Below are 27,940 nucleotides of genomic sequence, written 5' to 3' on the forward strand. Positions count from 1 at the left end.
GGGAATTGGAAGCAGTGCTATCAATGTGATTGAAGGACCAAGAGGAGTGTGTGTGTGTGTGTGTCTGTGTGTGTGTGTGTGTGTGTGTGTGTGTGTGTGTAGGGGGTTTCTGTATTAATGTCTATGGTGTTGGTGAAGCATGGAGCAAAAGGGGGCCCCATGGAAAAGGGGTCAAACACACAGAAGAGCATTGCAGAGTGGAGAGGAAGAATGAGCAAGTGAGAGGGAGGAAGATGAGAGGAGGGTAAAAGGCCGAGGAGGCTGGGGAAAGTTTGGGGCCCAGACTGAGATCACACCTGCTCTCTGACACGCAACACACACACACACACACACACACACACACACACACACACACACACACACACACACTTAAATTAAACACTTTCATAAAAATATAATGCTCCCTGTAATCGATGGAGTCTATTAATCAATGAGCACAGTCTGAATATTTCATTTACAGTAACGTAACATTATTCATGTAACGATTTTAACATTATGAGTGATTATATATAATAAAGGTTTATTTATATTATATCTATTAATATTTATAGATCACCTGTGTCATTTTTTTCTTCCTTAAACATATATTTTTAACAGGAAAACAGAAAAGGACAGTACGACAAGAGATGAACATATTTATAAATCCAACAATAGCACTGAGAAACCTGTAAATTTTTTAATTTGTTGTGTTCCAGGCTTCATAATATTTTCTTTATATTCTAAATTAGCAAAATAATATAAGCCACATGTTCAGCACATTTTAAAAGGTGCTGAACAAAGCCAAATTATTTAATAGCTAGTGACAAAAAAAAGAGACTAAAACCAACCTGGATACAGCTCCATCAAGATCGAACATTATTATTATTTCTTTTTATTTGTGAGTGTGGAATTTTGCACAGAAAATTTGTATTATTCAAAAGAGCACAGTCTGGGGTGTGGTGGTATCTGGAGGTTAAAACGTATATATATAATATCTCGTGTTTTTTGCTTGCTTTACCCTTTTTAATCTTTTCCACTCACCATGAACAAATCTCTGTCTTCCAGATCTACGGCGAGGAGGAAGGCCTTCTCAAAGCGCTGGTGTCTGCAGAGACAGAGGAGACGGTTACACAGGAAACACCACAACACCCTGACAACACTGTGAACTTGAAAATGAAAAAATGAAAGATGAATAATAGGTCACTGGTTCGGTTTCTTCCTTCAATCTGTAAGCATGCACACACACACACACACTCACACACCTCTGCAAACAAAACTGACAATAATAGCTCTCTCCCTATAATACAGAATTAAAGCTTGGCGAGAGTGAAAGAGGGAGAGAGAGATAAAGAAAGAGAGAGAGAGAGAGAGAGAGAGAGAGAGAGAGAGAGAGAGAGAGAGAGAGAGAGAGAGAGCTGTATCTCCCAGTACAAAACACCTCAAGTTTCCCTGTCGGCAGCCAACATGAAACAAACACAAGCAAACAGAGGAGGTGTGTGTGTGTGTGTGTATGTGTGTGTGTGTGTGTGTGTGTGTGTGTGTGTCTGGTGAGAGGGGGGGGCTTCTTTCATTTGATGTTAATGGCGAGAGAAAGAATGCAGGTAGATGATAAGCGAGGAAAGGAGGTGGGATGCCAAACACCGCTGCAGCTCTGCTACAGAGGAAGAGAGAGAGAGAGAGGGAACGGGAGGTAATTGCAGGATGGGGAGCGGCGAGCGGCGAGCGGCGGCGTGCAGGAACAACAGGGTCTATTTCAGTCAAACGGGCGTTTCAAAAGCCTCTCATGGCAGAAGGGGAAATGAAACAACAGTCTAAACAGGTGCATGTGTGGAGCCTCGCGTTATGAATGACTCAAAGCTGCATCGGCGCCTGCGAGTTAATTCAAAAAGCTATTTTTCCCTTTTTGGATTTGTAAAAAATAGCAACGTGAGATGAAGGAAGATGGTGAAAAGACCGTGTTTCTGCTGTCAGATAAAAATGATATATCACTGATCAGACATCTGTTTGTTTTTAAGATGGATCACTTCTTTGTAGTGTTTCAGATGAACACACCACTAACTTCTATTTCTGTTATTCAGATGGTTTTAGTTCCAGTGTATGACCTCGACCCATGACCCCTGCCTAAAAACATATTTCTCATGCATCAGATCCTGCGGAGCGGCTGGTGTTACCTGAGGAGGTGGTGAAAGAAGCGGCGGGCGTACTTGCTGATTGGCTCCCGGTAATCCAGTATCAGCGTATCAGAGAGAGGAGCAGGCGGAGAATAAAACACGCCCAGAGCTGCTTCCAGTTGAGCTACGGACACAACATAAACACACACAATAAAATAAAGTGATATCCATACGCTTGTGGCAGGTGGGAGTCAGAAGACAATTTTATATTATATTTTCATTAGGTTATATCATAAACAGCTCGACAGCCGAGCTCACAAAACTGCAAACCATGACGCTAATGAGGTTTTATGATATATGAAGGACGGGTTCTGCTTAGTTTACATTATTTGCGTTCTTCTCTGCGATGAGCTTCAGATGTGAGCGTTCTCTGCTCTAATATTTACCTCGGCTGTGGAGTTTGCTTTCACCCTGTCCGTGTGTTTGGTGTTTGTTTGTCCGCAGGATTACACAACAAACTACTGGATGGATTTCCAGGGAACTTGGTGAACGGATGAAACGTGTGTCGATGAAAGAACTCGTTACGTTTTGACTCGGATCCATCAAAAGTTGCAGATCCAGGAACTTTCTTTCACTCTTCTTAACATTGTGAGTTTTTGACATTTTCACTGATTTGTGAATTTGTGTATCTATGTGTGTGTGTTGTGGTGCAATGGCCTGAATTAAAGGAGTCTGTTAGGCCTTGGTGGAGGTGTGAGCTCTACTGGGTGCCGTTCTCGTTTTAACTGGGATTAAAACAAGTGGAACACAGTCAGAAAACAGACAAACCCAAACCTGTTCTTTGTGTTTGACTGCTCCCACACTCACACTCACCCTCTCGCTCTGCGTTCAGCTCCAGCCTCAGCAGGTAGTTGGTGACTGAGCTCAGGCATCGGTAGCACTGGTCTCCCATGATGCTCCAGTCCATGGACTCCAGGATACCCAGGGCCTCTCTGACCTGACCACAGAGCAGCCGCTGCTGCAGCAGCTCCCCCGGCCCCATCTGGCCCCCGGTCAGAGCCCCTGTCACAAGGAGTCACAGTTTATCATCACATGAAATAATGATAATACATTAAACAGCAGGATCTTGTTCATCACCTACACACATTTACAGTAAATACGAAGCTTTACTGTCTCGTTGAGTCACATGATAATAAATCTTTTCTATTTATCGACGGCCAATAACAACACAGAGCCATCAGCGAAACGTAAGAGTGAGAAAACTACAATTCTTTCTTATGGGATCAACATTTAGATCAAACATTAAAATAAAATCTTTGAGAATCTTTCAGGCTTTGTCCATCGAACCACTGCCCATTTTCTGGAATGTGTTTTTATTGCATTCATATTATTTCATATTATTTAATTTGAACCAAACCTTTTTTAATACTAATTTATATTGACTAATCTTCAAATGTCAACCCAACTTTTAATATTCTACACTATTCTCCCTTTTACTCTGTTTAAATCAGTCAAAATGTAGAAACTGAAACAAAATTTTTACAATAAAATTAAAGAAAACACTTCAATACTCTGAGGTTCTCTCAGTGTGTGACCAGGCAGAATAACCTGGAGCACTAGATGGGTGAGGCTGGCATTGACCTGTCAATCAATTAGGTCTGGATGTGTGTGTGTGTGTGTGTGTGTGTGTGTGTGTGTGTGTGTGTGTGTGTGTGTGTGTGTGTGTGTGTGTAGATTAGGACTGCTGAATAATAGAAGGCCACGGTTTTGAACCCTCCATGGTGATGTCGGTGTCTCCTTCAGTGTAAAAGGGCGAAGCTGCACACGTGCTTGTGACTTTATAGAGAACCCATGCAGGAAGTAATTAGTGTCGACTGAAACTCGATCACATCGCTGCACAGAACAACATAACTCACAAGCTTGTTTTGGCAAAAGGCTGAACTTCATGTGAGCAGATTCCAAACCACAAAACTGTGAATGACAAGATGTCGAGAAGCGTTTCTTGATGGAAACTGGTCTGGGTCCAGTTTAACTCCACCATGAATTCATGTGCTGACACAAACCCTCATGTTGTCAGTAAACAACAGGTTCTGGACCAAGTGCCAAACCACTGTGACGCCAACCACCGGTTTGTGTTTGCTGCCGTTTTAAAGCCTCAAGTTCTCAAAGACTTTAGACTAAAATGACTTCTTTTTCGTCCCCTGCTGGTCATTGGAGAGAACACAGGCTTCAGCCACTTCCGCTCTGGCTTCACTTTCCTTACGTCCTTTTTTTATATCCAGTCAATGTTCTGGACGGTGTAGGAGAGTTCTCTGCTGAGGGCTGCAGGCCCATAAGCAGGCTCTTGTCTAATTAATTGACAAGTGCATATGTCTGTGTATCTGTGTGTGTGTGTATGTGTGGGTGGGGGGGTGTACTGGCAATTAAAATGACAAGCTGGCAATTAGCAAGCCCCCAAATCCCCTATAGAGTGGTCTAATGTGGCTAATACATCAGCTGAGCTGGTACGGTTTGTGTGTGTGTGTGTGTGTGTGTGTGTGTGTGTTTGTGGTGGGGGGGGTGTCCTTGGGTGGCAATGACAATGGCTCATTGCGGTGCCACACCTGTCTACACTCACTTGTTTGACCAGCTCGTTTCAGCGTCACTGTGTCAGACACAAAAACAAAACACTGAGCAGGACGAGATCGGCAGCAGCACGAACACACGGCGGCCGAGAAGAAGAGCATGAGAAGAATGAGCACAAAGGGATCAATTCAAATCAATGAGGGTGAGTTCTCTGAAATATGAAATAATTTAGAATCATTAAAACTTTTGTATCGCTGACTATCAATCAGAAAAATCACCGTCCTTTTCAAAGATGAAAATCTTTACCTTGGATTGACTTCACTTCACTAAAGTGTTTAATTAATCGTCTCTTTCTTACAAAGCAAAATAAATAATAAACAAAATACATCAGCTTGGACTCTATTGATTTCTATTACCACACTAGTAGTTATATTATTGCTTTTTAACAACGTTTAAAAAGTGTAATTGTTTAAGACCTTAATTAATTAATAAATCTAAGAAACAAAATGTACACTTCCTGATATTTGAAGATAAGGTGAAGAAGCCAATAAGAGAATAACACCACAGAAATGTCATGTTACTGGACTGAGGTGTTTGTAGACAATCAGTTATCGGTTCAGTGTGGTTTTACTCTGCAGTTTTATCACAGCGTGTTAATATCTGTATCGGAGACATTACAATCGATGCATGGCCTCATAAGTGAGACGGAAGCAGCGTCAAATTAACACGACCCTAATTAAGACGGACCTACACGCATGTGAGACCTAGTGCGTCTTATTATTTATTTAGTAAGAATTTACTAAATTCCCACCTCTACAAAAAGGACTATTAACTGCAGCGTTGTGCAGCACACTCCCTGGTCTGCCCCTCCACAGCCGGTGCCGGTGCAGGTCCAGCCACGGCCAACGTGTGCCCAGATGAGATAACTCAGTACAGGCGGGGGGGGGGGAGTAGTGAGGGCTGCCTCCCGTGGAAAAGAAGGAGAAATTGGAGCTTGGCCAAGTCTTTCTTCCTCTGCGCTTCCTGACTCACTCCTTCTGTCATGTGGCGGGCCTTATGAAACAAGTCAATACAGAGAAGGAGCGCAAACAAACAAATGAGACGGTGTGTGTGTGTGTGTGTGTGTGTGTGTGTGTGTGTGTGTGTTGTGTGTGTGTGTGTGTGGTGTGGGTGTTGGAGCACAGAAAGGGAAGAATACACACACACACGTGATGGGGGAATTATCATGGAGAAAAGACGTGCAGTGACTTTCTTCATCAAAACCTTGGCAGACGATCAGAGAAGGGGAAGCTATTGTTGGAAGACACCCCCCCTCTCCCCTCTTTCCCTGTGCACACAGTCAAACACAGTCAAATACACACACAAACTTAAAACACACACAATGCTCTACTTCCCTCCCTCCGCCCCCACACTCCTGCTTCCAAACTTCAGCAGAGACCTGCGTGCCACTGTCACATCTTCCTGCCAAAGTCACACTTGAAGACACTGAATGTGCGAGTGTGTATGACACTGTATGAGTGTGTGTGTGTGTGTGTGTGTGTGTACTTGTGTGTTACAGGGTGAGACGGCTGCTTCGGAAAATGTTTTGATTGGCAAACTTTATCTGGGGGCCCCGAGGGACCGCGCAGCCACTGTAAACGATTTATCGGAAAAATGCATCCCAGAATGCACCTAGAGGGCTCGTGCCCCGGGGGCGATTATCGAATGACCTCTGAGAGCGTGACTCCTACTAACCTTGCCGCCCGTCAACAAATTAACTTCCCCTCGGTGCGAGAGGTACGAGAGACGACCCGCTCAGCGGACGTATACTTACACAGCGAGGTTCAGATGCAGCGACAGATCCAAAACAGAGAGAGAGACTCCGAAGGGAGGAAGACTCCGAAGGGAGGAAGACTCCGAAGGGAGGAAGACTCCGAAAGGGAGGAAGACTCCGAAGGGAGGAAGACTCCTTCGTTAGAACGAGATGACGAAGATGGTGAGGAGGGTTTGTTCATACACAGAATCATTGTATTGACCTGGATGCCCCTGTTCATTTTATAAACCTTTATAGAGTAACTGTGCCTTCAGACTGCATTACTTTGACTATGTGTAGTTTCACGGTTTCTTTTAAAGTATGTATATACATTTTCCACATTAATCTCTTGTAGATACTTCTCATTGTTCTTTGAGACCCTGAGTTTGCTCAACATATTGAGATACGTTTAACTTCTATCACCCTGTGAACAGAAACTAAATCAAGATCCCATTATTCCGTTTTTAGTAATTAATATAAGTTGCTAAACATTTGATCCCAGTATCTTAAATTTGAGGATTTTTTTTTTAGGGCAACGTATAGTAGATGAGACTTAAAGACAAATTAAGCGATCAAAGTAAAATTGTTAAAAGGTAAGGTTGTTTTGGTTTGAATTTGACAATATTCAGTCATGTGTCATTCTTGAATCTTATTCCTACCTAGTCTGAATCTCAGAACTGCCAGTGGTCCGTCATGAAAGGCCAACATCAGCATATCTGTCCCCTCCGGGCCTCCGTCCAGGCCCGTGGCCCACTGCAGCCCCTCCAGGCCTCCGGAGCAGCGCAGGTGCTGAGCAAGTCGGAGCGTAGCGGCTGAAGCCACCTCCTCCGCCACCAGTGCCATGTTCACAGGGGCCAAGCCCACATCAAAGCACACCAGCTCTCCCTGGCCTCCCCCCACCACGACCACAGCTCCGGCAGGGTGCCAGGCCAGGAGGTTAGGTGGCACAGGGCAGGGGGCCAGGAGAGAGACCCCCCGGCGCTGGTCGTACAGGACCAAGGAGGAGTCACTGAGGCCCAGGAGGAGCGTGGTTTCCAAGGGGTGTCGTGAACAGGTAACGGGCTGGGATGGCAGCGGGATGCGGGTGACGGACAGGCGGTGCAGGCGGCCTCGTGCACACTCGTACACACAGGAGTCAGCCCGGGACCCTTCTTCGGTCCCCTGGGGTCTCGAGGGTAGCTCTACTGTTAGCAGCTGGTAGGGCTGGAGCAGGCTGAAGCCACAGTCCAGGGGGTGTCCCTCTGTCCGCACGGAGCTGAGGACCTGAAAGACACAAAGAGAAACATCACAATTGACATCCTCCAGGAACCTGAGGTCAAAGGATTCAGAATGTGCACTGACGGCAGGCGCTGACTCTTTCTCCTCTTTGTCTCTCTCCTTTCAGCGTTTTGACTGTTCAATATGTGCAATGGGATACGCAGCTGGACCAAATCGCTCTCAATCATGTTTATCATACATAAATACTGCATGTCTGCTTTTGTTTCTTTAACATCCATTTATTATTACCTGGGCAATTGGTGAAAATTGTCAAAAAAAAATCCACAGAATTAAAGAAAGTGAAAAAGAAATCCGAGATCCTCCCCAAACTTGTACGGGATATTTCTTGGCCCATGTCCCTTCCTTCCTCTGAGTTTCGTGGATCTCCTTGGAGGATCTGATTACGTGGGAGACTTCCAAGTGTATGAACATTAGAGTTCCTGTAAACTTTCCCCTGTAAATTTATGGTGGGAAAACAATTTGTAATTCCTGTAATTCTGCCCACATCACTACAAATCTACCACGTTTATATACGTCTATATGCTCGCTTTTATTTATTTCTATGTCTTTGGCATCTCTTCAGTAGTTAAGTGTCACTAAAAGTTGTATAAGCAGCCAGGCTGGAACTTAATATCATAATTGTGTTGTTGTTTAAACTTGTTCTTCTTTGAAGGAATTAGAAGACGCCCTAAAAAAGCACAGACAGAGAACAAGCGAGAGAAGGACTGAGAAATGAGTCATACCGTGGCAGCAGCCCCGCACCCCCTGGAGATAGAAGAAATAGAGCCGTACACTTTTCTCATCAACGCCCAGCTGTCAGTCAAGACAACTAATGATAAGCGCTGCATTTTAACTCAAGGTCAACAAACATATTCTCCCTGAGCATGCCACAGCTTGGCACCCAGCACCTTGTGATAAACGTCTGTTTACCTGTGTGCAGAGCCAAGAGCTAAACACTTGACATGGCGAATGACAAGAAACGAGCGCTTTCCAACACAAAGAGGGCGACACAGGGAGGAGGCTTGGAATCATTTGACCATTGGTCAAAGACAGAATTCAGATTATGCGCTCCTGGAGCAAAACCAGTCGGTGGGAGTGGGCACAATGGTCCTGCTAAGCAAGCAGGCATTGACACTGACGGAGATAGGCCGTGTCACGGGTGGTACTGTCGATAAAACACCCACCAGCCACCAGGCACTGTAGGTGGATGACAGGAGACAGCGGCTTGTAGGAGACGGCAGCCCAACAGCTCCACAGTCTCTAACAGAGCTTTTTAGGAGGGATTTCACCTCACCAAAGCCTCTATCAGAGCTCTGCATTAACCGTGGCAGCTTTGGCTAAATGAGCCCATTTCTTTTCGCCGTGTAGACAGAAAGAGGGATAGGCTGCCTGCCTGCCTTCCTTTCCTTTTGCAAAGCTGCCCGGCACAGTTTTTTTTGGCAGGCAATGCCAAAAAAGGGACTTAGAGGGAGGAAGGGAGTTTTTTTTTTGCCTGCCCATGGAGGAGCAGGAGAGAAGCAGACGACTGTCCTCCTGAAAGCTTTTTCCTCTCCATAATCCCCCCCGAGCTATAGCTCCTGCTGCTCCCCAGGGGGTGGGTGCTGTGTGTGTGTGTTTATTTGAGCCAGCAGGCAAGAGGGCTCAACTCATGTACGAGGTGGGGTAGCCTTCCAGGGAGGGTGTCGTTCTCTGGATAGCTACATTTCTGCAGGGACAAAGTGACACATCCATTAAATAAACTTGCACACAAACAAAAAAGAAAGCAAGGATCCGTCAAGTTCGTCCACAGAACGCCGTCACGTGAATCACAAGTCCTACTTCAGTTCCACAAACACTGCCCCCCCCCCCTTTCCAACAACCACATCTGATCCTCCTCTGCTTTTCATCCCGTGCCCGGCTCGCTGGTGCCCGCTGCCCGCTGCTACCGTGGCACCATCCGGGATGAGGTGGAGCTGATTCAGCGGATTCAGCTCCGTGTCTCTCAGGGGGAAAGGAGAAGGACGGCAGCGTCAGCTAAAGCTCAGAGGCAAAGAGGAAAAACTGCATGACCTGGTTCAACCGCCAATCATTTAATTGAGATCTAGACAAATATGTGTTTGGGTCCTGCGTTTATTTTGTCTACCCAATAAAAACAAGTACGATGAGGGAGATTGAACAAACATTCAACCCGTGGTACGACTGCTCATACATTAAAACACAAACTGGTTATATTCCCTGAAGACCAGACAGACAGAGGGTTGAGTTACTTCCTGATCTTAAAGCAAAGCAAATTATTACAATCTCCTGGTTAAGGCCATAGACCCCAACATAAAGCAATGGAGGGACAATGACAGTGAAACTACAGCTGGAACCAGAACGATTTGCCAGAAGAAGGCCACCAGTAGCAATGACAGAGCTTTAAGCGCCTCTGTTTCTGTTTCATTAATCTTATTTACACAAGCGTCTTTAATTACTATGTCCACAACTACAGTGTCGTCTGTTTCACTATGAAATCATGTTGTTGACCACAATTATGTATTTATTCAGTTTAATACAACAAAAAAGTTATTTTCAAACCAGCACGACAATCAATAAAAGGTATTTCTCTATGATGTAATGGGCCTCAAACACCAACGTATTGATCTGGAATGTCCTATATTCACTGTGATGTTTGAAGATACAGTTTGTTAAACAAACTCCTTATTCACATAATCATTATACTGTAAATACGTCTCTGAGCAGCAGCCTCATTACACCTGAACAAGATTATCTTAAATATATTTAAAGGCCTTGACATTTAAAATATTTACTACACAATATTTAGCAACTGAACTTGACCCACAATGATTTGTGCCCTGGACCATGACTGGTTAAAAAATTCCTCGAGTGTCTCCGAAAGCAAAAATATTGAACAGAGTGCAGCCTCGACGCAAAAGCACCGACTGCACTCTGTCACACATTTACAGTCACAACACCTATCATAGCCAGCACAGCTGCATCTCGACTCTGGGTCATCTCCGAGGCCGTGCTGCGCCGCGTTTTCCATTTCATGTGGACTGAGCGGAGGCAAGCGAAATGCACCTGAAGGCAACGCAGCTGATTTAGGAGATTAGAGAGCGAGCACTCAGGGCTCTCGGGGGTTGTGGCGTAAACTGCAAACACTTACATGCCCGCTGTAAAGTGATGAAACACTAACATCAGGGAAATGATGAGATAGCTGCAGATGACGGACTAGTTTTAAAGCTGCGTGCTCAGTTGGCTGCACTATGAATCGCACTGTATGCATTAAAGTGTGGGATTTTCAGAGGTGCGTGTTGTCTGCATTGGTTCTATCTATTTACACAACTGCTACGAGAATAAAGTCTGATAACATGTTTAATTTGGGACTTAAAACAAAAGCCTGTAGCTTCTGAAATACAGCAGAGATGTGTTATTTTGATGTATTCATAAACAAAAAGTGTTGTTTGCCTGCGAACTCATGTTCCTTGCATTTGCATGAGAGCAAAAAATTTTTAAAATGATGAATAAGGTCTAAAGAGGAAAAGAGAGACGGAAAGAGAGGGAGACAGAACGACCACAAAAGAATCACAAAAGATGAAGAGGGAAAAGTGAAGTGAGTGAGGAAGAGGGTGGAGACAGACAGAGACGGAGGAAGAAATGCAGAGAGAGAGAGAGAGAGAGAGAGAGAGAGAGAGAGAGAGAGAGTCCTCGAGTAAGTAGCTTTCTCCTGGTTATTGGTTTCAGTGACTGGTCAAAACTATTCTTCTCCATTCTTCTCCTCTCTCTCTCTCTCTCTCTCTCTCTCTCTCTCTCTCTCTCTCTCTCTCTCTCTCCCTCTCTCTCTCTCTCTCTCTCTCTCTCTCTCTCTCTCTCTCTCCTTCTTTTCCCCTCCGTGGCGTGAAAGATAAAGCGGACGGGCCCGACTGTGTGGCTGGCCCTTGTTCACAGCAGTGGCCTTTTGAAGCCAATTTTCCAGCTCACGGAGCAGAGAAAGACAGGGAGAGACGGGCGGAGAGAGACCGGCCGAGGGACTCTGAGGAGAGACGAGGGATGAAGGGATGAGGGGGGGGGTGGATGGGAAGTTTTAGGTATGTGAATTAGGGTTAAGAGTTGAGGTACTGATGTGAGAAAATACACAGGCACGGGCGGGATTACCAAACCTTGAAAATTTCCCTCACACCTCCACTGTCATAATTGGTGCCACTGAACATAATTAGAGTGCAGAGGGAATATTTTTCACTCGGCCCCCGAAACTGCAGCACAAGTGTTTCCTGTGAGATTTTTTACAAGGCAGTGGAGCTTGGGGGTAATTCTGCTCTTTGGATTCCACACTCGACCCTTTCATGGTCCACATTACGACTCCAGTGCACTGCTGGAGATGTGCTTTCTACCGCACATGCTTTACTGCACATTTAATTCTCTATATTTGATGTTTTAGAGGCAAATGCACCCATTTTACATGTGATTTAGCCTCTTAACCCACTCGTACTTCACCACAGTGTTCTCCCCGTTGAGGAGGAAGTGAAGTGCAGGTTGTGGAATATATCTAATGTTGTGCAGTTACACGTTCTCTCAATGCAAATGAGTTAAGTCAAGGTTGTTTTTTAAATGCATGGTCTTGTTCAGGTTCTTGTTGTGTTGCAGGAGACGTCAATAATAATTTAAAAAAGACAGCAGAAATCACACGGACGCAGAGAAACTGTTGGGTGACAGATAACGGAGCCTTAAAAAAAACAAAACAGACGTCTTCACAAACAACCACACAAAAAAAAAAAGAACTGACTTAAAATGTAAATAAAATAAATAAATAATTCTGCTTCTTTCTTTTCATTAAGATTATTAAATTCCAGGGAAATGGTTTGTTTGTGTGTATGAGTGTGTATTTGTTGGGGTGGGGGGCTGGGGTGTTAAAAAGAGAGGAAACATGAAGGGAGGATCATTAAAAAAACGTTAACTGATCGTATAAAAACAAACTATGTGTATGTGTTTTCCTCTACTTCCCACCCTCCACCCCCTGTGTGCCTTGGCTCCACTTATCAGCATGTGGAAGGGGGCATATGAATTAAGACCACATAGGGAAAGAAATCAGACTTTTTTTTAAATGCCGAGAGACTGGCTAGAAAATTGGCTTAGTGCGGCAGATAGCGAACCGAACAAAAGGAACATATATATGAGCTTGAAGTGATTGAAGTAGCTGGCGTCTCCCGATGTGTGCCCGGCGTTTGATTCCTGCCACGGCTCTTATATAAACTGCTCGCTTAATTTCACACCGCGCATCTGAAAAATGACAACAAACGCTTTCATTAGGAGCGCGATGCCGCAGCCCCACGAAGAGACTTTAATGTTCTTGAAGCGTGGAGGAAGGAAGGAGGAGAAGGAACAGGGGGAGGTGGGGGGGGTGTTGAAGGAGACAGAGAGAATAAACTAGGTGAAGGAGTGTGATAAATGTGGAGAGCGTTCCAAAAACAAGAAGCGGAAAAAGCAGCGAACAGCATCTGCTTTGATTATTTCAATATTCATGTGTCCCCACCCACCTCCTCCACCACCACCACCTCCACCACCTCCACCACCACCTCCCATCCCTCCTTCATTCTCTCCTGCGTGAATGTGTTTTCCTCGCATGCGGATTGGTAATGCTCATCTCCTCTCCCTCGCCCAGACTCCCCTCTCTCTCCCTCTCTCTCTCTGGTGCGGTGAATATTTTGCATACGCTTACCGAGGTTCACGGTACGAGGAGTAGAGAGTTAAGCTCGGTTCGGTAATTTGGGATCTTTCATCTGCTGTGGGCACGAGGCCAGGTTGACACAGAACAGGGTCACGGGCAGGGTTTGTGTTTTTTTTTTTGTGCGTGTGTGTGAGTGTGTGGGCGTTTGCTTCCACGCGGCACCGCAGCTTAGCTCTTCCTGCTTATTTCATACGGTGAAACATGGAGGTGCAACACAGAGGTGCCACCCTCGAGGTGACTAACACACCGTCCCCAATCCCATCCATGCAACACAGGACTCTACTGCAACAGCACCGTCTTCACTGTGTCCTCACTGTGTGTGTGTGTGTGTGTGTGTGCACGACAAATCAAACAGCTTGAGTTGTGATCTTCTATGAGACATGTTCTGTCTCATAGAAGACGATGCCACAGGACAGGATGCAGAATGCAGAATATAAATACTTTGTGTCCATCATCGTCTCTCGTGTCTGAATTCAAACCTTCCTCACCGAGAAGAAGCCTCTTCATCATCTCCAAGAAAATAACTCTGTCCATCAATGAACCACGACAAACAACATCCATCAGGGCTTTCACATTATCAAACGCCGAGGAGCCGGTTCTGGCTCAGGAGGCAGCGGGTCATCCAGTCACCGGAGGGTCGGGGATTCAATCCCAGCAACTCCAAGACACTGAACCCCACATGTCCCCTGATGACTGTGTCGGAGTACGATAGAAAAAGTGCAGGATATACAAGTGCTGTATGAATGTGTGTGTGTGTGTGTGTGTGTGTGTGTGTGTGTGTGTGTGTGTGTGTGTGTGTGTGTGTGTGTGTGTGTGTGTGTGTGTGTGAGTCTAAATTTGACCATTTCAAGTTGTCAGAAAGTGCAACAAGTAGGCGAGTGTTATTTCAGTGTGATCAGTATCAGATTATTGTGTTACATCTATGATAGAATGATTATTTTAAATGCACAAACTGTTTTATATTTATGTCTTTTACATGTTATGATCAGTTGTTTCATCCATCTATCCGGGTTCTGTCACTGTTCAAGGTTTGTGTTGCTGTAGCAGCCTTGTCCATCAGATCTTAAGAGCTTCCTGTGTTCTCAGGCCAGGTGGGATGTGTAACCCTGACAGCAGGTTGTGGGTTTTCCCTGAGGCAGAAGAAATCTCCAGAGGAGGTTTCCAGGAGGCATCCCGATCAGATGACTTTGAAGAAACAAGAGTTTGAGTCAGATCCCTACAGTAAGAAGAAGTTAGACGCTGACTGCTTCGCTCCTTCAGCCACCGCTCAGAGCTCATTTCACAGACGAGGGGTTGAAACAGCTTTTCCTTTCGCTGTAGCCTCCTTCACACAATACCGATGTCCGTGCCAGCTCTGCACAGATCCACCTGTCGACCCCGCGCTCCATCTAACAATCACTTGTGAAGGGGAGACTTAAATTCCTTCACTTGGGATGGCAACTCGCATCCCGGGTGGAAGGAAAGGGAGCAATCCTCCATTTTCCATACATTGATGGATTGCTGGCAGGATACCGAGGTCGCCGAAGAGGACACTCTGCACTCCTAGTCTGTGGCTCTGAATCACACAGAGAATCAGTGGCACGCCAACATTCAACAAGAGCGTACTTGAATTATTGCCAAAATACGGACACAGCTTTTGCTCCATTTATACAAGAACGCCACCGGCTGTTGTACCACTTGATATTCCTGCAGTAACCCCCGTGAGACTCTCCGACAGGACAAGGTCATACACTTTCTCAAAGTCAAAACACATAAGCTGAATGGACAAACTCCTTCGACCTCTTCCATATGCGTACACAGGTAAAGGGTTGTTTCCACGTTCCGATCCGGGCATCAAGGATTTTCCAGGAGGTGGAATAACCTCGACTGGCAGAGAGAGACAGTTGATCTCAGATCTACGACTTTATGCAGATGTTTACCTTGAGACCTTCAGTGGGCGAGCAGCTGAGGAGGACCAGGTTGTTCCTGTGTGTGTCTGTAGGACTCCAGGGCCACAGCTCCTCGCCGGCCTCGTCTAACTTCCACCAGCAGAGCGCCACATCCTGGAGACGGTTGAGAGCCACGCGTCTGTGAAGCCGACAACCGCGCGAGCCCACCTCCACGGACACCACCTGGACACGGAAGACAAAACGGACAACACACTCCACATCAACACTGGCAGACACACCCACACAGTTTAAAGTGTATTTCACGAAGAAGGGGAAGTTAGGAGACCATCATGAGGTGATTCATCCATTTTGATTCTCGTCTCCGGCCTGTTCCATCACCTCAGGGCTCGAAAACTTCTGGAGCCTCAAATATTCCTCTTGTCTTTCCTTGATTGTGTTTGTGCTGATGTCTCAGGTTGTTTTTTTATCTTCCATTATTAATGTCTGTGTGTGTTTTGTTCTGTCGGGCTTGTTGTTTTAGTGATGTGCATATTTTTGGGAAGGTCTGCTACGCTCTACAGGCCACAACAAAGAGACGCACGGTAATGAGCTCTCGTGGCGCTCGGGGCACACACACACACACAGAAACACAAACACACACACACAGAAACAAACACACAAACACACACACAGAAACACAAACACACACACACAGAAACAAACACACAAACACACACACAGAAACACACACACACACACACAGACGCGTACATGAATGCATGCATGTATGCACACAAACACACATGTACATACATAAAAATGGCATATAAACACAGATATGCTCAGAGAGCACACTCGCACATGCAGACACACACACACACACACACACACACACCCCGATATAATTCACAGGCCTTTCATACAGTGTTAATCTCCAGTCACACTCACAAATACAATGAACCAGTTACCAGAGTCGATGGCTAACATACCTTGGCGCGCACGCACCGCACACACACACACACACACACACACACACACACACACACACACACACACACGTGCATGACCTTTGTCATGGTGCAGATGAGTGGTGAGGATGCGACAGATAGAGGGAAGGCAGAGGTGAAGGAGGGAAGAGAGAGAGGAATAAAAGGTGGTAATGACAAAAATATCAGATTGTTTGGATTCGGACAGAACGAGGGAAGAGGGGTGATGACCAGCTTTGTGCACTTCAGCTTCAGGGAAATGGAAATAGAGAAATAAATCATGCTTGAACGAAGGGGGGAATGAAGGACAAAACAAAAGGCATACATAAGAAGAGGGGAAAAAGTAAAATAATTGGATTTTTTTTACAGATAAATGGGAGGTTTGAAACACAGGGAAGAAGCAGTCAGATGTAAAATCTAAATCCCACTGGATGGTACAGGGGGTTGTCAAATGTGGGAATGTCTTTAGAAATTAAATAAGTAAGAAACACATACTCCTCAGTACAAAAAAAAAGGCCAAGAACATGCAGAAATTAGTGTATTGACAAGCTGTACTGTATGAGTAGAGATTTCAGGTTCAGTGGTCCATGTCTGCCCGTCTCGCCCCCTGGGGAGGGAATTTGCTTTGGACACAAAATACAGAGACGAATGGAAAATGATGGAAGAACATCTGATGATAACGGGAACAAAGACTTGCCCCAAATAGCTGAACGGGAGATCACTAACAGATTAGAAATGGAAAAAGAAGAAGAAATAAATCTGAAAATCAGCGGGTTAATAACACACTCTATCTCCCCCCCCGCACACCCTCTCCCTCACCCCGGCCCTGCCCACCGTTCCCCCTCTTCCAGGTTTTTTTTCCTGCTGGCGTTTGCTGGTCAGCAATAATCAAAAACCACTTTCTGTGGGCTGGATTAGTTTAGCGCCCCCCCTCAATGCCCCCCCACTCTCCCTTCTCCAGCTTAGCCCACTGGACCAGGGCAATGTGTGTGTGTGTGTGTGTGTGTGTGTGTGTGTGTTTGTTGTGGGGGGATGGGTCGCTGAGCGTGCGTGTGCACACATGTGTATGTTGCAGGTTCCATGCACATGTATTGACAGGGTGTGTGGGGGTGGTGGTTGAATGGATGTGTATGTGTTAGGGGGGTAGTGGCCGTGGTGGGGGGGGGTGTCTTATCAGGACTTTGCTTCTGGAGACAGACGCACGGCAGGAACGATTGCCTTTATACACACCAACATGCGCACGCACCCACACACACTTTAACAAAAGGGTCTGGCAGTAATGTGATAATGCCAGGGTGAGCGGTTCACCAGCGAGTGAGGGAGGACGCAGCGGGGTTTTGTTTTGGTGGAGGCAGGACAGGACAGCACATCATCAGACCTGTTACTATAACACCGACAGACAGAAATCACACTGCCGCTCAGTGCACAACTTTATGAGAGATTAAAAGACAGAAACAGGAAAGAAGAATTAGACCCGGACACACTGATCCCACAGTAAGAGGCCTAATCCCACGGTGCTCACATGGAACCTACCTGTTGTGCACAGAGATACAAACACACACTGGACCAACACTCATTGCTTGGAGATGTTGTATACGACCACATGTTAAGGATATGTGGGTATCGAACTGACGCAGCAATGAGAAAATACTGAATGGTAAAGTTGTGATATTGAGGTGTGTCCTTGTTTCCGGTTTCATTTTATATGAGAACAGGAATTTGGACGAGAGGGGAGACGGACATTGATTCTTCTCATCTTTCGCTTGGTCTCGTCCTTCCTTTGACTTTCTACTTCTCTCTTTCACAAACACATCAGTGCACACATGCACACACTGAAGCACACACACACACACATTACTCGTGCTTTCAGTGGACTCCTCCATCAGGGCCTTCTACTGTACCTTGATTTCAGAGGGGGAGAGTTTGTCTGTTCTCCTGCCGCTGTCTGGGGCGTCCTGGTTCTTCTTGTTGAGGTAAACCGCAGCCACTTGGTTCTGATCCAGGAAGGAGAGCAGGATCAGCCTATCACAGAGCACCGCTGGGAATGACATCATCACGTATACGTCACTTAGTGTCAGGATTTAAATAAAACAAATGTTTATTATTGAACTTTAAAGTCCAAAGAGTGGAATTAAAATACTACAAAGGAAAAATATGACTAAAAGTGAAATTAACCAATTTCTAGAGACTTTCTGGATTTACATTCTCAGATTTTTAGCATTAAAGGGTTGTTACAGTTGTTCAATCAAAGTTATGGGGTTTAATAACATCAGTAGTTTTAAATTTACTCACTTTAGATGAATTTATGTGAGTTTTTTGGTCATTTTGCTGCCGTTTCATTTCGTTAACTGATAGAGACTCAGACCGTGTTGCTGTTTGTAAATCCTCTTCTGTGTCTGTGTGAATCTACATGTTGCTTTTTGTCTGATCGTTTTCAACACCTCATTAAACCACAGTACGATTTGTCAATATCTGTGTCATAGAGTGAAGAAGTTCAGTCTTGTGTCTTCTTTCCCTCTCTTCACTTTTCTTTCCATCTAGTTTCTCAGTCTCTTCCCTTCACCTCTCCATCCCCCCCCTCCCTACTCTCTGTACCTCCTTCCTCCCCTGTTCTCTCTCTCTCTCTCTTCCCTCCTGTCGGAGCACTGAAGGCTCTGAGACCTTTTTGTGGTGGAAACTTGATCCTGTTCAACTCTTCAGGAGCTGCGTGGAAACGCTGATTAGCAATTAAGCCCCCCTCTCCTTCAAATTAATCTGTTTATGAAACCAATTAAATGGAAAGGAAGGGGGGGTTGTTACACATGTCTCTCAGATATCCTGCTTTGAGTTGAACGAGTAAGGCTGCACCCCGAGATTTAGAAATCTAACCGGCAATTAACCACGGCATGTGTGTATTTATAAATGTGTGGGTATTGGTATGATTACACTTCAAATCATCCTGGTGTGTGGAAATTTCAAATTAATATGCAAATATTCAGGAGGCAAGTGAAACATTGCAGGAAAACACAGAAAAACTAGCGTCTTAAATCAGGTCAGTGGAGTCCCTGTCCCTGTGCTGAGGCTGGATTATGAAGCATTTGTAATGAAAACTGGTTCAAGGCTTAAACCACGAGAAACTACAGCCATTACTGTTGCAGCGGCTTCTGCGAAAACAACGCTTAATGCAACGGTAAGCGTCTTTGTAATAGATTACAGACAAATCAAGTTAAATGCAGTTTAGTATTGATCTCTATGGGTGTCTACGGGATTAAGATTAATCCCATTCATTCCCAAATGAAGGATATGAAATCAGGCTGTGACCCAATCTGGGACCAGGTGGCTGATTTGGCATTAAGGGCCAGACCTTCATGACCCACCGCGACACACCCCCGAGAACACACACACACACACACACACACACACACACACACACACACACACACACACACACACACACACACACACACACACACACACACACACACACACACGCACAGACACACACACACACACACACACACCCACACACCGGCACTTTCATGCACAGATAGCTACATATACATATATACATGCAAGCCTCGAACCATGCTTTACACATGCAGTGCCACACAACATTTCAACTTGCAAATTTGCAACCACATGCATAAAACAAAGCAACCACAAATCAAAGCAAGCACACAGTCTGACCTCACATACACACACGCACGCTCTGTCTTACACACACACACACGCACACGCACACACACACACACACACACACACACAAAGATAGTCGCCTAAATCCATTTAATGCCATCTCCTCAGCAGCATGTTGACATAAGAGGCCAATGGGCTTAACCAAAGCACATTTAAACATGGGTAAATGAAACCGGCTATGAAAAATCACTTAAGGCTGCTTAATCGTGGAGCATATGCACAGTTTGGCCCAGCCGACAGCCAGAGGAGGCTGCTGTACTTTGATGGTGTAAAATATGTGTAATCTGCAGCTCTGCGTGATGCAATCTGAGCTCATGGAAGGAACACGGACGCAACCGGCATTGAGGACAGAAAGTTTAAGAGGGGAGAGTAAGCCGTGCTTTGTCACATCGTGAAACAAAGAACCGACCTGGCTGCTGCTCATTGGTCGACTCAGTGAGGCTAACACAGAAACAGACACATCAGAACAAACAGACACTTCAAACCATGCAAATATTAAAAAAAAGGGATTTTCTTCAGCATTTATACACAGACGCACTTTGGCTTTAGAAAGTTTCCAAACCCTGTTCAGAAAAAATTGAAATAATTCTCCGTCATTACATAGTTACTTCAGTTTTAATCTTTTAGTTGATTAAAAGGAAAGTAATTTATACTTTTATAAAAATGCCAAATATTTGCTTATTCCAAGTTCTCACATGAGAACTTGATTCTTACTTTTTATTTATGAACATGAAAGTAAACAAAATACTTTTTATTAATCTCGATTTTTATCATATCCTTTGAGGGTCATACTGAATTATTAAACACAAATCACACTAACCGTTCTCATGCAATGACTAGAACTGGTTTTCCAGGTTTGGGTAAGTTGGTTTTGAGAGGAAACTCTCACACATCAACTGGTTCTACATTAGACGACATGTATATACGTTCCGTTCCCCCTTAGTTTGCTTTTAATGTCCCGAAACCTCTAACCTCGAAGCTTTCTCTCTTTCAGAATCACACCTTTGCAGCTGCTTGAACTGGCAGCGACTCCTCCCTCGGATCAACAGTGATCCTGTGCACAACAACGGGCCTCAGTGAAAAACCAGTGCTTTCTTGTGCATGTCCTTTAATGCGTCCGATGCCAGTGTCTTGTGACGTGTCATTAATCCACTCTATAACTGCTCTGACACAAACACTTAATAACAGTTTTGGTTCTGCTCACCACAAAACTTGTCAACTGTCATCACCTCTGTCAGAGCGTGTTCCTGTGAAAGCTACACTCTGTGCTCACATACCTGTAATGATGCTTGAGAACAGTCTTTGTTCACCTCTGTGACCACGTCTCTGCAAACCAGTCCCAGCAGCATCAATAATAATTGTTTGTGCATCGTTCTCTTGGAAAGTGCGACATTCTACATCTACCTTTCTTGACAGTGTGTCGTCCCCCCCCGACTGTGACCTCACATGCATTCAGCTGCAACAAGACCAACCTGAGGCACAATTTAATGTTATATGACAAATTCTGTTTCACGGACAGATTCAACCAACCAACCGTTTGTTCTTCACTCCATCATGAGTTGATTTACTGAGACAATGATCGACAGCTTAATTGATATTAAAAAAAAAGTTTGTTTGTGGAGTAAATTTGAACTTTTGACACTTCGGAGGTGCAGTGCAAACTGCACACTGCAATTATATGCAGACAATAACAAATCATTTCTGCACTTGGTAGCACAACACTGTCACAACACTGCACCGGTCACACCCTGACTTATTGTGAACTGTTTCAGTAATTGTAAATGTGTTGAACGATGTGATCTGGTCTGGCTCTGGCATTGTCTCAAGCTAATTTAACAAGTGACAGATGTGAGAACAGCCTCTAACCTACCCCCCACCCCCCCCCACCCCTCACACACACACACACACACACACACACACACACAAAATCCCCGGAACCCAACCTCTCACAACCATTACTCTAATAATTAGTGCCTCTAAGGCTTTGAATGGAGCGCAGTGGGAGGTGAATGAGTGTGTGTGTACTTGGGTGTGTAAGTGTGTTCCTAAGTATGTGCCAAGGTGTGTGTGCGTGTGCACCCCAGTCTCTGTGCATGTGTGCCTCTAAATAAAAATGGACGTACAGTAAGTGCTTGTTGGTCGACATAAAAAAAAAAAAAAAGAGTGTGTGCACTTGTAATTACATATGTATTTCTGTGAGAATGAGTGTGTGTATGCCTGGAAGTGTGTATGTGAGAGAGCATGTGAGGGGTTGTGTGTGTGTGTGTGTGTGTGTGTGTGTGTGTGTGTGTGTGTGTGTGTGTGTGTGTGTGTGTGTGTGCACTATGGGGGCTTTATCAGGTGTCTGGAGACCCTGGGCGGAAGTGGGGAGGGCGGTGTTATGAACAAATAATTGATACAGAAAGAAAGAAATAATTAGCAGATTTGGGCCGGTGTCCACGGCCCCTTATTCTCTCCTGCCAGGTCTGCCGAGCGAGAGAGAGGTCTGCCGAGCGCAGTGCGGGGGGGGTACTCCCCGGAGGAACGCGCAATGGAGGAAAAACACTGATGGATGCTCTTAAGGGAAGGCCCCTGGACACACACAGCACAAAAGGATTTGCCCGCAATTAGCTTGCAGAGTCGCCACGCTCACCTGTGGCACCTGCGACGTGTGTGAGTCGGCACTTGGGTGAGTGCGACTGTTTGCCTGACAAAGTGCTGAGGAGAGTGGTGTGTGTGTGTGTGTGTGTGTGTGTGTGATTTAGTGCATGTATGTGTAGGGTAGATGTGTGGTGAGCAGGTGTGAGCACACGGACAGTGCGACATGCGTGTGTGCGAGTGTATGTGTGTGTGTTTTGTTGATGGTTTCATGGTTTTAAAATATAATGCGAGACATTTGAATGCAAACGTCTCTGCCTGTTTGTGTGTGACCGAGCACGGAGATTGTTGGAGCGGCCGTGGAGACAATGATGTTTGTGTCCTTAAATCTGCTTAAAGCACAGAGAACCTCTTGAATATTTAAGGCACATATATAAAACCACCGGTTCCCTTTTTTATTGTGATAATAGACATGTCGGTTATGCAGCAGCACGAATTAGCATCAGCGGCACAAAAAGTAACCAAAACCAGTCAAAAATGTCTCAACTGCACTGGATGCTGTCGTTGAATTAAAGATTTAAAACATGTTCAAGCAAATAAACGCACACAGTGTTTGTCAAAGGAGAAGAACAAGGTCCCTCGCTCCCTGAAGTTAGATGGAGAGAGAGAGAGCGTGTGTGTGTGTGTGTGTGTGTGTGTGTGTGTGTGTGTGTGTGTGTGTGTGTGTGTGTGTGTGTGTGTGTGTGTGTGTGTGTGTGTGTGTGTGTGTGTGTGTGTGTGTGTGTGTGTGTGTGTGTGTGTGTACTAACCATCAGTGATTGTGTTGGCTGGTAGTCTGCCCACCAATGTGCGGTCTATGCACACTTGTTTAAGTTGAGGTCCACTTAGGTTCAGAGTCACCAGTACTCCACTACGCAGCATCAACTGCAGGGTTGAAACATAAAACACACACACACACACACACACACAGATGACAAATATGACAGCAGTTCAGTGGTAAAACTAGATAAAGCCCGAACCACGACAAATAGAGAATATCAGAGAAGCAAAAAGGGAGTAAATGTTTGAAACTACTGTACGAGCATCATCCGGATTTTGTATATTGTGATTACGCATTTCAAGCCTCTCAGTCCTGGAGGGGGATCCCACCTATGGATCTCTTCTTGAGTTGTATTCATCTGAGACGTGTCTGAAGGCAGAGGGAGTCGAATGCTGTACAGACAAATCAGTGATACTGTTCTGTATAAATGAAACTGATTTGAGCTCAGCAGCCGAGCACGGTTCTCAGACTCACTTGAATAACACAGACACAATTTAGTAACCTGCTTTTAGCAAGACCGCCGACCAATTTATACAAATCAAACATTACACACGTTCAAAAAGGGAGAACAAGCCTCAAGGGATCAAGAAGTGTCAAGTTATAATTATTCTGATGTTGTTTTAGATGTTTCCTATTTGATTTAATTGATTCAAAGTTCTTTATCTGAGGCTGACCAGGGGACATCAAATCACCTCCTGCCACTACCTAAAGCTCTGTGTGTGTGTGTGTGTGTGTGTGTGTGTGTGTGTGTGTGTGTGTGTGTGTGTGTGTGTGTGCAGAAGGTGGTGGGCTGAGGAGGGTGTGTACCTGGCAGCAGTTCTTGTTTCGCCATCTGGTGTGAACACAGGTGTTGGTCTGCAGCAGCTCCTGAAAGAGCGCGGTGGACAAACAGAGAGAAAGACCGTGAGAGGTCGAGAACAAACGGAGGTGTGCGAGAGGAAAAACACATCTGAACACAGACGAGGGTTTAAACATGTCACAAAACCTATATTTCATATTGGAAAAGAGAGCAGATGAAGTGAGTCTGCTTCCGCTGTGATTATTTTGTGTAACAATTTGAGAAGTTTCCGTCTTTTTGCGATGCCAGTGTCGCTCATTCTTGCAATAATCATCTCGGGGGTAAACTGTGCTGGACACTTGCCTCCACAGGTGGCCACTGCAACAGTTCCTGCTCGAGGAGGGGTGGGAGAGAGTTGAAAGAGGATGCAGGTAAGGACTGCTTGTGTGTGTGTGTGTGTGTGTGTGTGTGTGTGTGTGTGTGTGTGTGTGTGTGTGTGTGTGTGTGTGTGTGTGTGTGTGTGTGTGTGTGTACGGTCGGTCATTCCTGCCACATTCCAAACCCAGCTGGGGTGATTGGATGGGAGGAGAGAGGGATGGAGAGGGAGGAGGAGGGTGGGCTGTGGAGGTGAGCTGGGGTGTTTCTAGTTTCAGACAATGGTTACGGGTGAGAGGAGGGAGATGGATGGGTGGAGAGTGTGTGTGCCTGTGTGTGTGTGTGTGTGTCAGCCACAGACAGGTTCCAGCAAACAAAGCTAGGTCTGTACTGCCACAAGTACAGAGGGGAAGAGAGGGGGGAGGAGAGGGTGGAGGAAGAGGGGGATGAATGAAAGGAGAGGAAGGGAAGGAGGAGGAAGACGAGGAGGGGAGGCCGAGAAGGGATGAGGGGGCAGCCTGCAGCCCCCTGATCCCCTCAAATATCCCCGTCGATGACAGAGCTCGGCCAAAAGAGAGGTGATGAGAGAGGAGCGGGAGAGAGGAGAACAAACAGGAACGACAGGGAGAGTGAAGGCAGCGGGAGAAAGGAGAGAGAATGCCCCTATTTGTTAATCAATCGGCCGTTTCGGAAAGGGAAAACTCCGAAAGTCCCCAGAGGGAGGAAGAAGACGGGGGGGGGAGACCGGGAGGGTCGGTGCTGGTGGTGGTGGTGGGGTTTGAACAGAGTAGGCGGGTACCTCCAACTCCTTCAACGAATCGCGTAGCTTCTCTGGTCGGTGGTTCCTGGGGGTCCACGAATAGCCTCGAGCTAAATAAACGAGAAGAATCGGAAAGATGATGAGACTGGAACTTTTAAACATAGACACAGGAGAAAAAGGGAAAAGCTACTCGTGGGAATTCAGGTGCCAGGGAAAGGGTTGAACTTCATATCGGGGTTGAGATCTAAGCATGAACTGGGGGCAACTGGGCAACAAAGGGTGGTGACAAGTCCGTCAGGTGGAGGGAAGAGATGCAGGCACACGGGGGAGACGTCTCAAAATCAATCTGAAGCAGTCCAGGAATGTTTATGCAGAATAATCACGTTTTAAGAGTTTAGAAACTTTGGTTCCGTTTGGACTCGAGTCCCAGTAACTGTTGAAACAATTAGTTTATTATCAAAGGTCAATCAAGGGAAAATATTTTGCTAGTCAATGGTTTTGCGTTGCAGCTTTCTCAATACTCAACAGTGTCTTTAAGTATTTACTTATTTAATGTTTATTGTTTTTATAGGGAAATGTAATATATATCAACAATGGCAGTAGTTTCCAATATCCATCTCTAAAATATAAATAAAAAACTAAATGTAAAAGTCATGATTCTACAGAGAAACTCCATCTCCGACCGCACATTCAACACAATCACATTTCTGACTGCTGTGTCCCTAAAGCAGAAACACTCTCTTCACACCTGCAGCTCACAGATTGATGCGGCTGCACATATAGAGAGAGGAAAAATATTCTAATGGAAGTAAAATGTGCCTTCAAAACACATGAAGTCGTGGGAGAGAGGCGAGCAGTTAATCGAGAAGACTTTCGCCGCTTTTTGAGTTATCTCCTGAATGCAACCTCTCCGTCTGCAGCACATATCTCCACACGTACCACAGCGAGGCCACTTCGTTTTAATTTCCCTGCCGTCCCTTTCCCACCGCAATATCTAGTGGTTAAACACAGGGAGGGAAGGTAACGGCTAATTGAATCTGCGCCTGTACATGTGCATGAAGTTCAGTGGGAGAAATATAAAAAAGGGGGAGAAGGCACTGCTGTTTTCAATACGGTGCCATCACTCTCCTACTGTTTATTTTACAGTCTCCCTTTTCATCTCCACCGAAACAAACCATTAAGGAGTGGGATTCTCTATTAAGAAGGAGTGGGAAGAGGAGGTAAATAGATGAATGCAAATCAGGGAGGAGGGAGGGGTGGGGGAAGGGGGGGGAGGAGTGTTCGTCTCCTGATAAGAGTGTTTGTATTCCACTACCGGGTGAAAATCAGAGAGTACGAGGGGAGGAGAGGGAGGGAGAGATGGAGAGAGAAGAGAGGAAGTAGGACAGTTGACTGACTAGGACAGCGATTTCAGGGAGATGGTCATCCACACACACACGTGCACACACACACACACACACGTGCACAGACACACACACACACACACTCTGTTGGAAACTTACCATCACTGAATTGGAGTTTCTCATTGTAGTAGTGATGCTCCAGGGAAATGGCTGCGGGGGAAATAAAGAATGGAGGTTTTGATTCGGGATACTCTCGGTATGAGAGGAGCATTGTGTGCTTGATTGTTGTTTTCTACATACGATGTAGATTTAAGAGGAACAGGAAACTAAGCTGGAGATGACACATCTCCCTCAACTCCAAGGGCCTGTGTTGGCAAAGTGCAACCCACAACAGTGGCTCATGGCACGGCCACCGTGAGCAAGAAAGTGGCCAGTCTGGTGGCCGGCCTCTCTGGCAGGCAGCAACACCTCCAGGATTAGTAGTATTAATCAGATAAGGGGGTGAGGGGCCAGACAGGCCCAGACATGGGCACCTGCTCTGGGGCTGGGTGGGGAAGGCTGGAGGGAGGGAGGGCGGTGTGGGGGGTTGGCAGTGGGGTACCCTCCTAGTCGCTCCAATGAGCCTGGGTCTCCCTCTGCTGGGGGGATGTGGAAGTATCAGAAAACCAATCAGAGTAGTCGCTCATATATGTGTTGACATAGTAGTAGATGCAGTATGTGGCAAACAGTAAGAGAATCCTCACACTTCCCAGTTTATTAGGTACAAATAACTAAAACCTAATACAACTGTTCTTGAATGAATCCTACAAGCTATAATGTTCTTAACCCTGCCTAATTGATATCAATGGTCTGGACAAAATTAGAGAAACATCTGGAAGTATTCCATCCATGCATCTGGGGGCTGGGGATGGTGGGGAACACCAGGTCGCCAGCACATCGCAGGACCAATGTATAAAGTCAATTTAGAGTTTCCACTCAACCCAACCTCAGTCTGCAAACTCCACACAGAGACCCAGCACAAACCTTCTACCAGTATTATGCAACACAAGTCTACGGCACCACAGACACCAAAACTAAATCTTATTACCCCCCCCCCCCCTCGTGGGGTCCCAGGCTGCATTGGTTTAAGATAGGTGTACCTAATAAACTGGAAGAAAACATTTCCTCCTGCTTAAGGGCCCTGGGGACATATGACCTCAATCACCTTCTTACTGTGAGTGACTTCATGTCCAAGTTACAACTGCTTCTGTTACTGTTGATTATCTAGTTATGAATAAAGAGGAACACTGATGATCTGAAGCCACGTTTCCAGAGGTGTTTTGTTTTGAATCTTTCTGACTGAGCACATCC

At 45.6% G+C, this 27,940-nt stretch overlaps 1 protein-coding gene across 3 annotated transcripts in view; it reads right to left on the reverse strand.

Annotated features, from left to right (window-relative positions):
- The window catches only part of LOC118118932 (WD repeat containing planar cell polarity effector), a 70,880-nt gene that overhangs the window by 20,298 nt on the left and 22,642 nt on the right, over positions 1 to 27,940 (reverse strand). For all 3 annotated transcript variants that reach the window (XM_047342355.1, XM_047342356.1, XM_047342354.1), the window contains exons 5-14: positions 26,750 to 26,800; positions 25,287 to 25,357; positions 24,142 to 24,201; positions 23,324 to 23,438; positions 18,164 to 18,300; positions 15,328 to 15,519; positions 7,107 to 7,710; positions 2,964 to 3,152; positions 2,151 to 2,274; positions 1,021 to 1,084 (exon numbers count right to left, since the gene is read on the reverse strand). In XM_047342355.1, coding sequence (XP_047198311.1) covers positions 1,021 to 1,084; positions 2,151 to 2,274; positions 2,964 to 3,152; positions 7,107 to 7,710; positions 15,328 to 15,519; positions 18,164 to 18,300; positions 23,324 to 23,438; positions 24,142 to 24,201; positions 25,287 to 25,357; positions 26,750 to 26,800 — 1,607 coding nt within the window. The remainder of the gene's footprint in view (positions 1 to 1,020; positions 1,085 to 2,150; positions 2,275 to 2,963; positions 3,153 to 7,106; positions 7,711 to 15,327; positions 15,520 to 18,163; positions 18,301 to 23,323; positions 23,439 to 24,141; positions 24,202 to 25,286; positions 25,358 to 26,749; positions 26,801 to 27,940) is intronic.

Source organism: Hippoglossus stenolepis, chromosome 12 (assembly GCF_022539355.2).
Source record: "Hippoglossus stenolepis isolate QCI-W04-F060 chromosome 12, HSTE1.2, whole genome shotgun sequence".
NCBI classification, from domain to species: Eukaryota; Metazoa; Chordata; class Actinopteri; order Pleuronectiformes; family Pleuronectidae; genus Hippoglossus; species Hippoglossus stenolepis.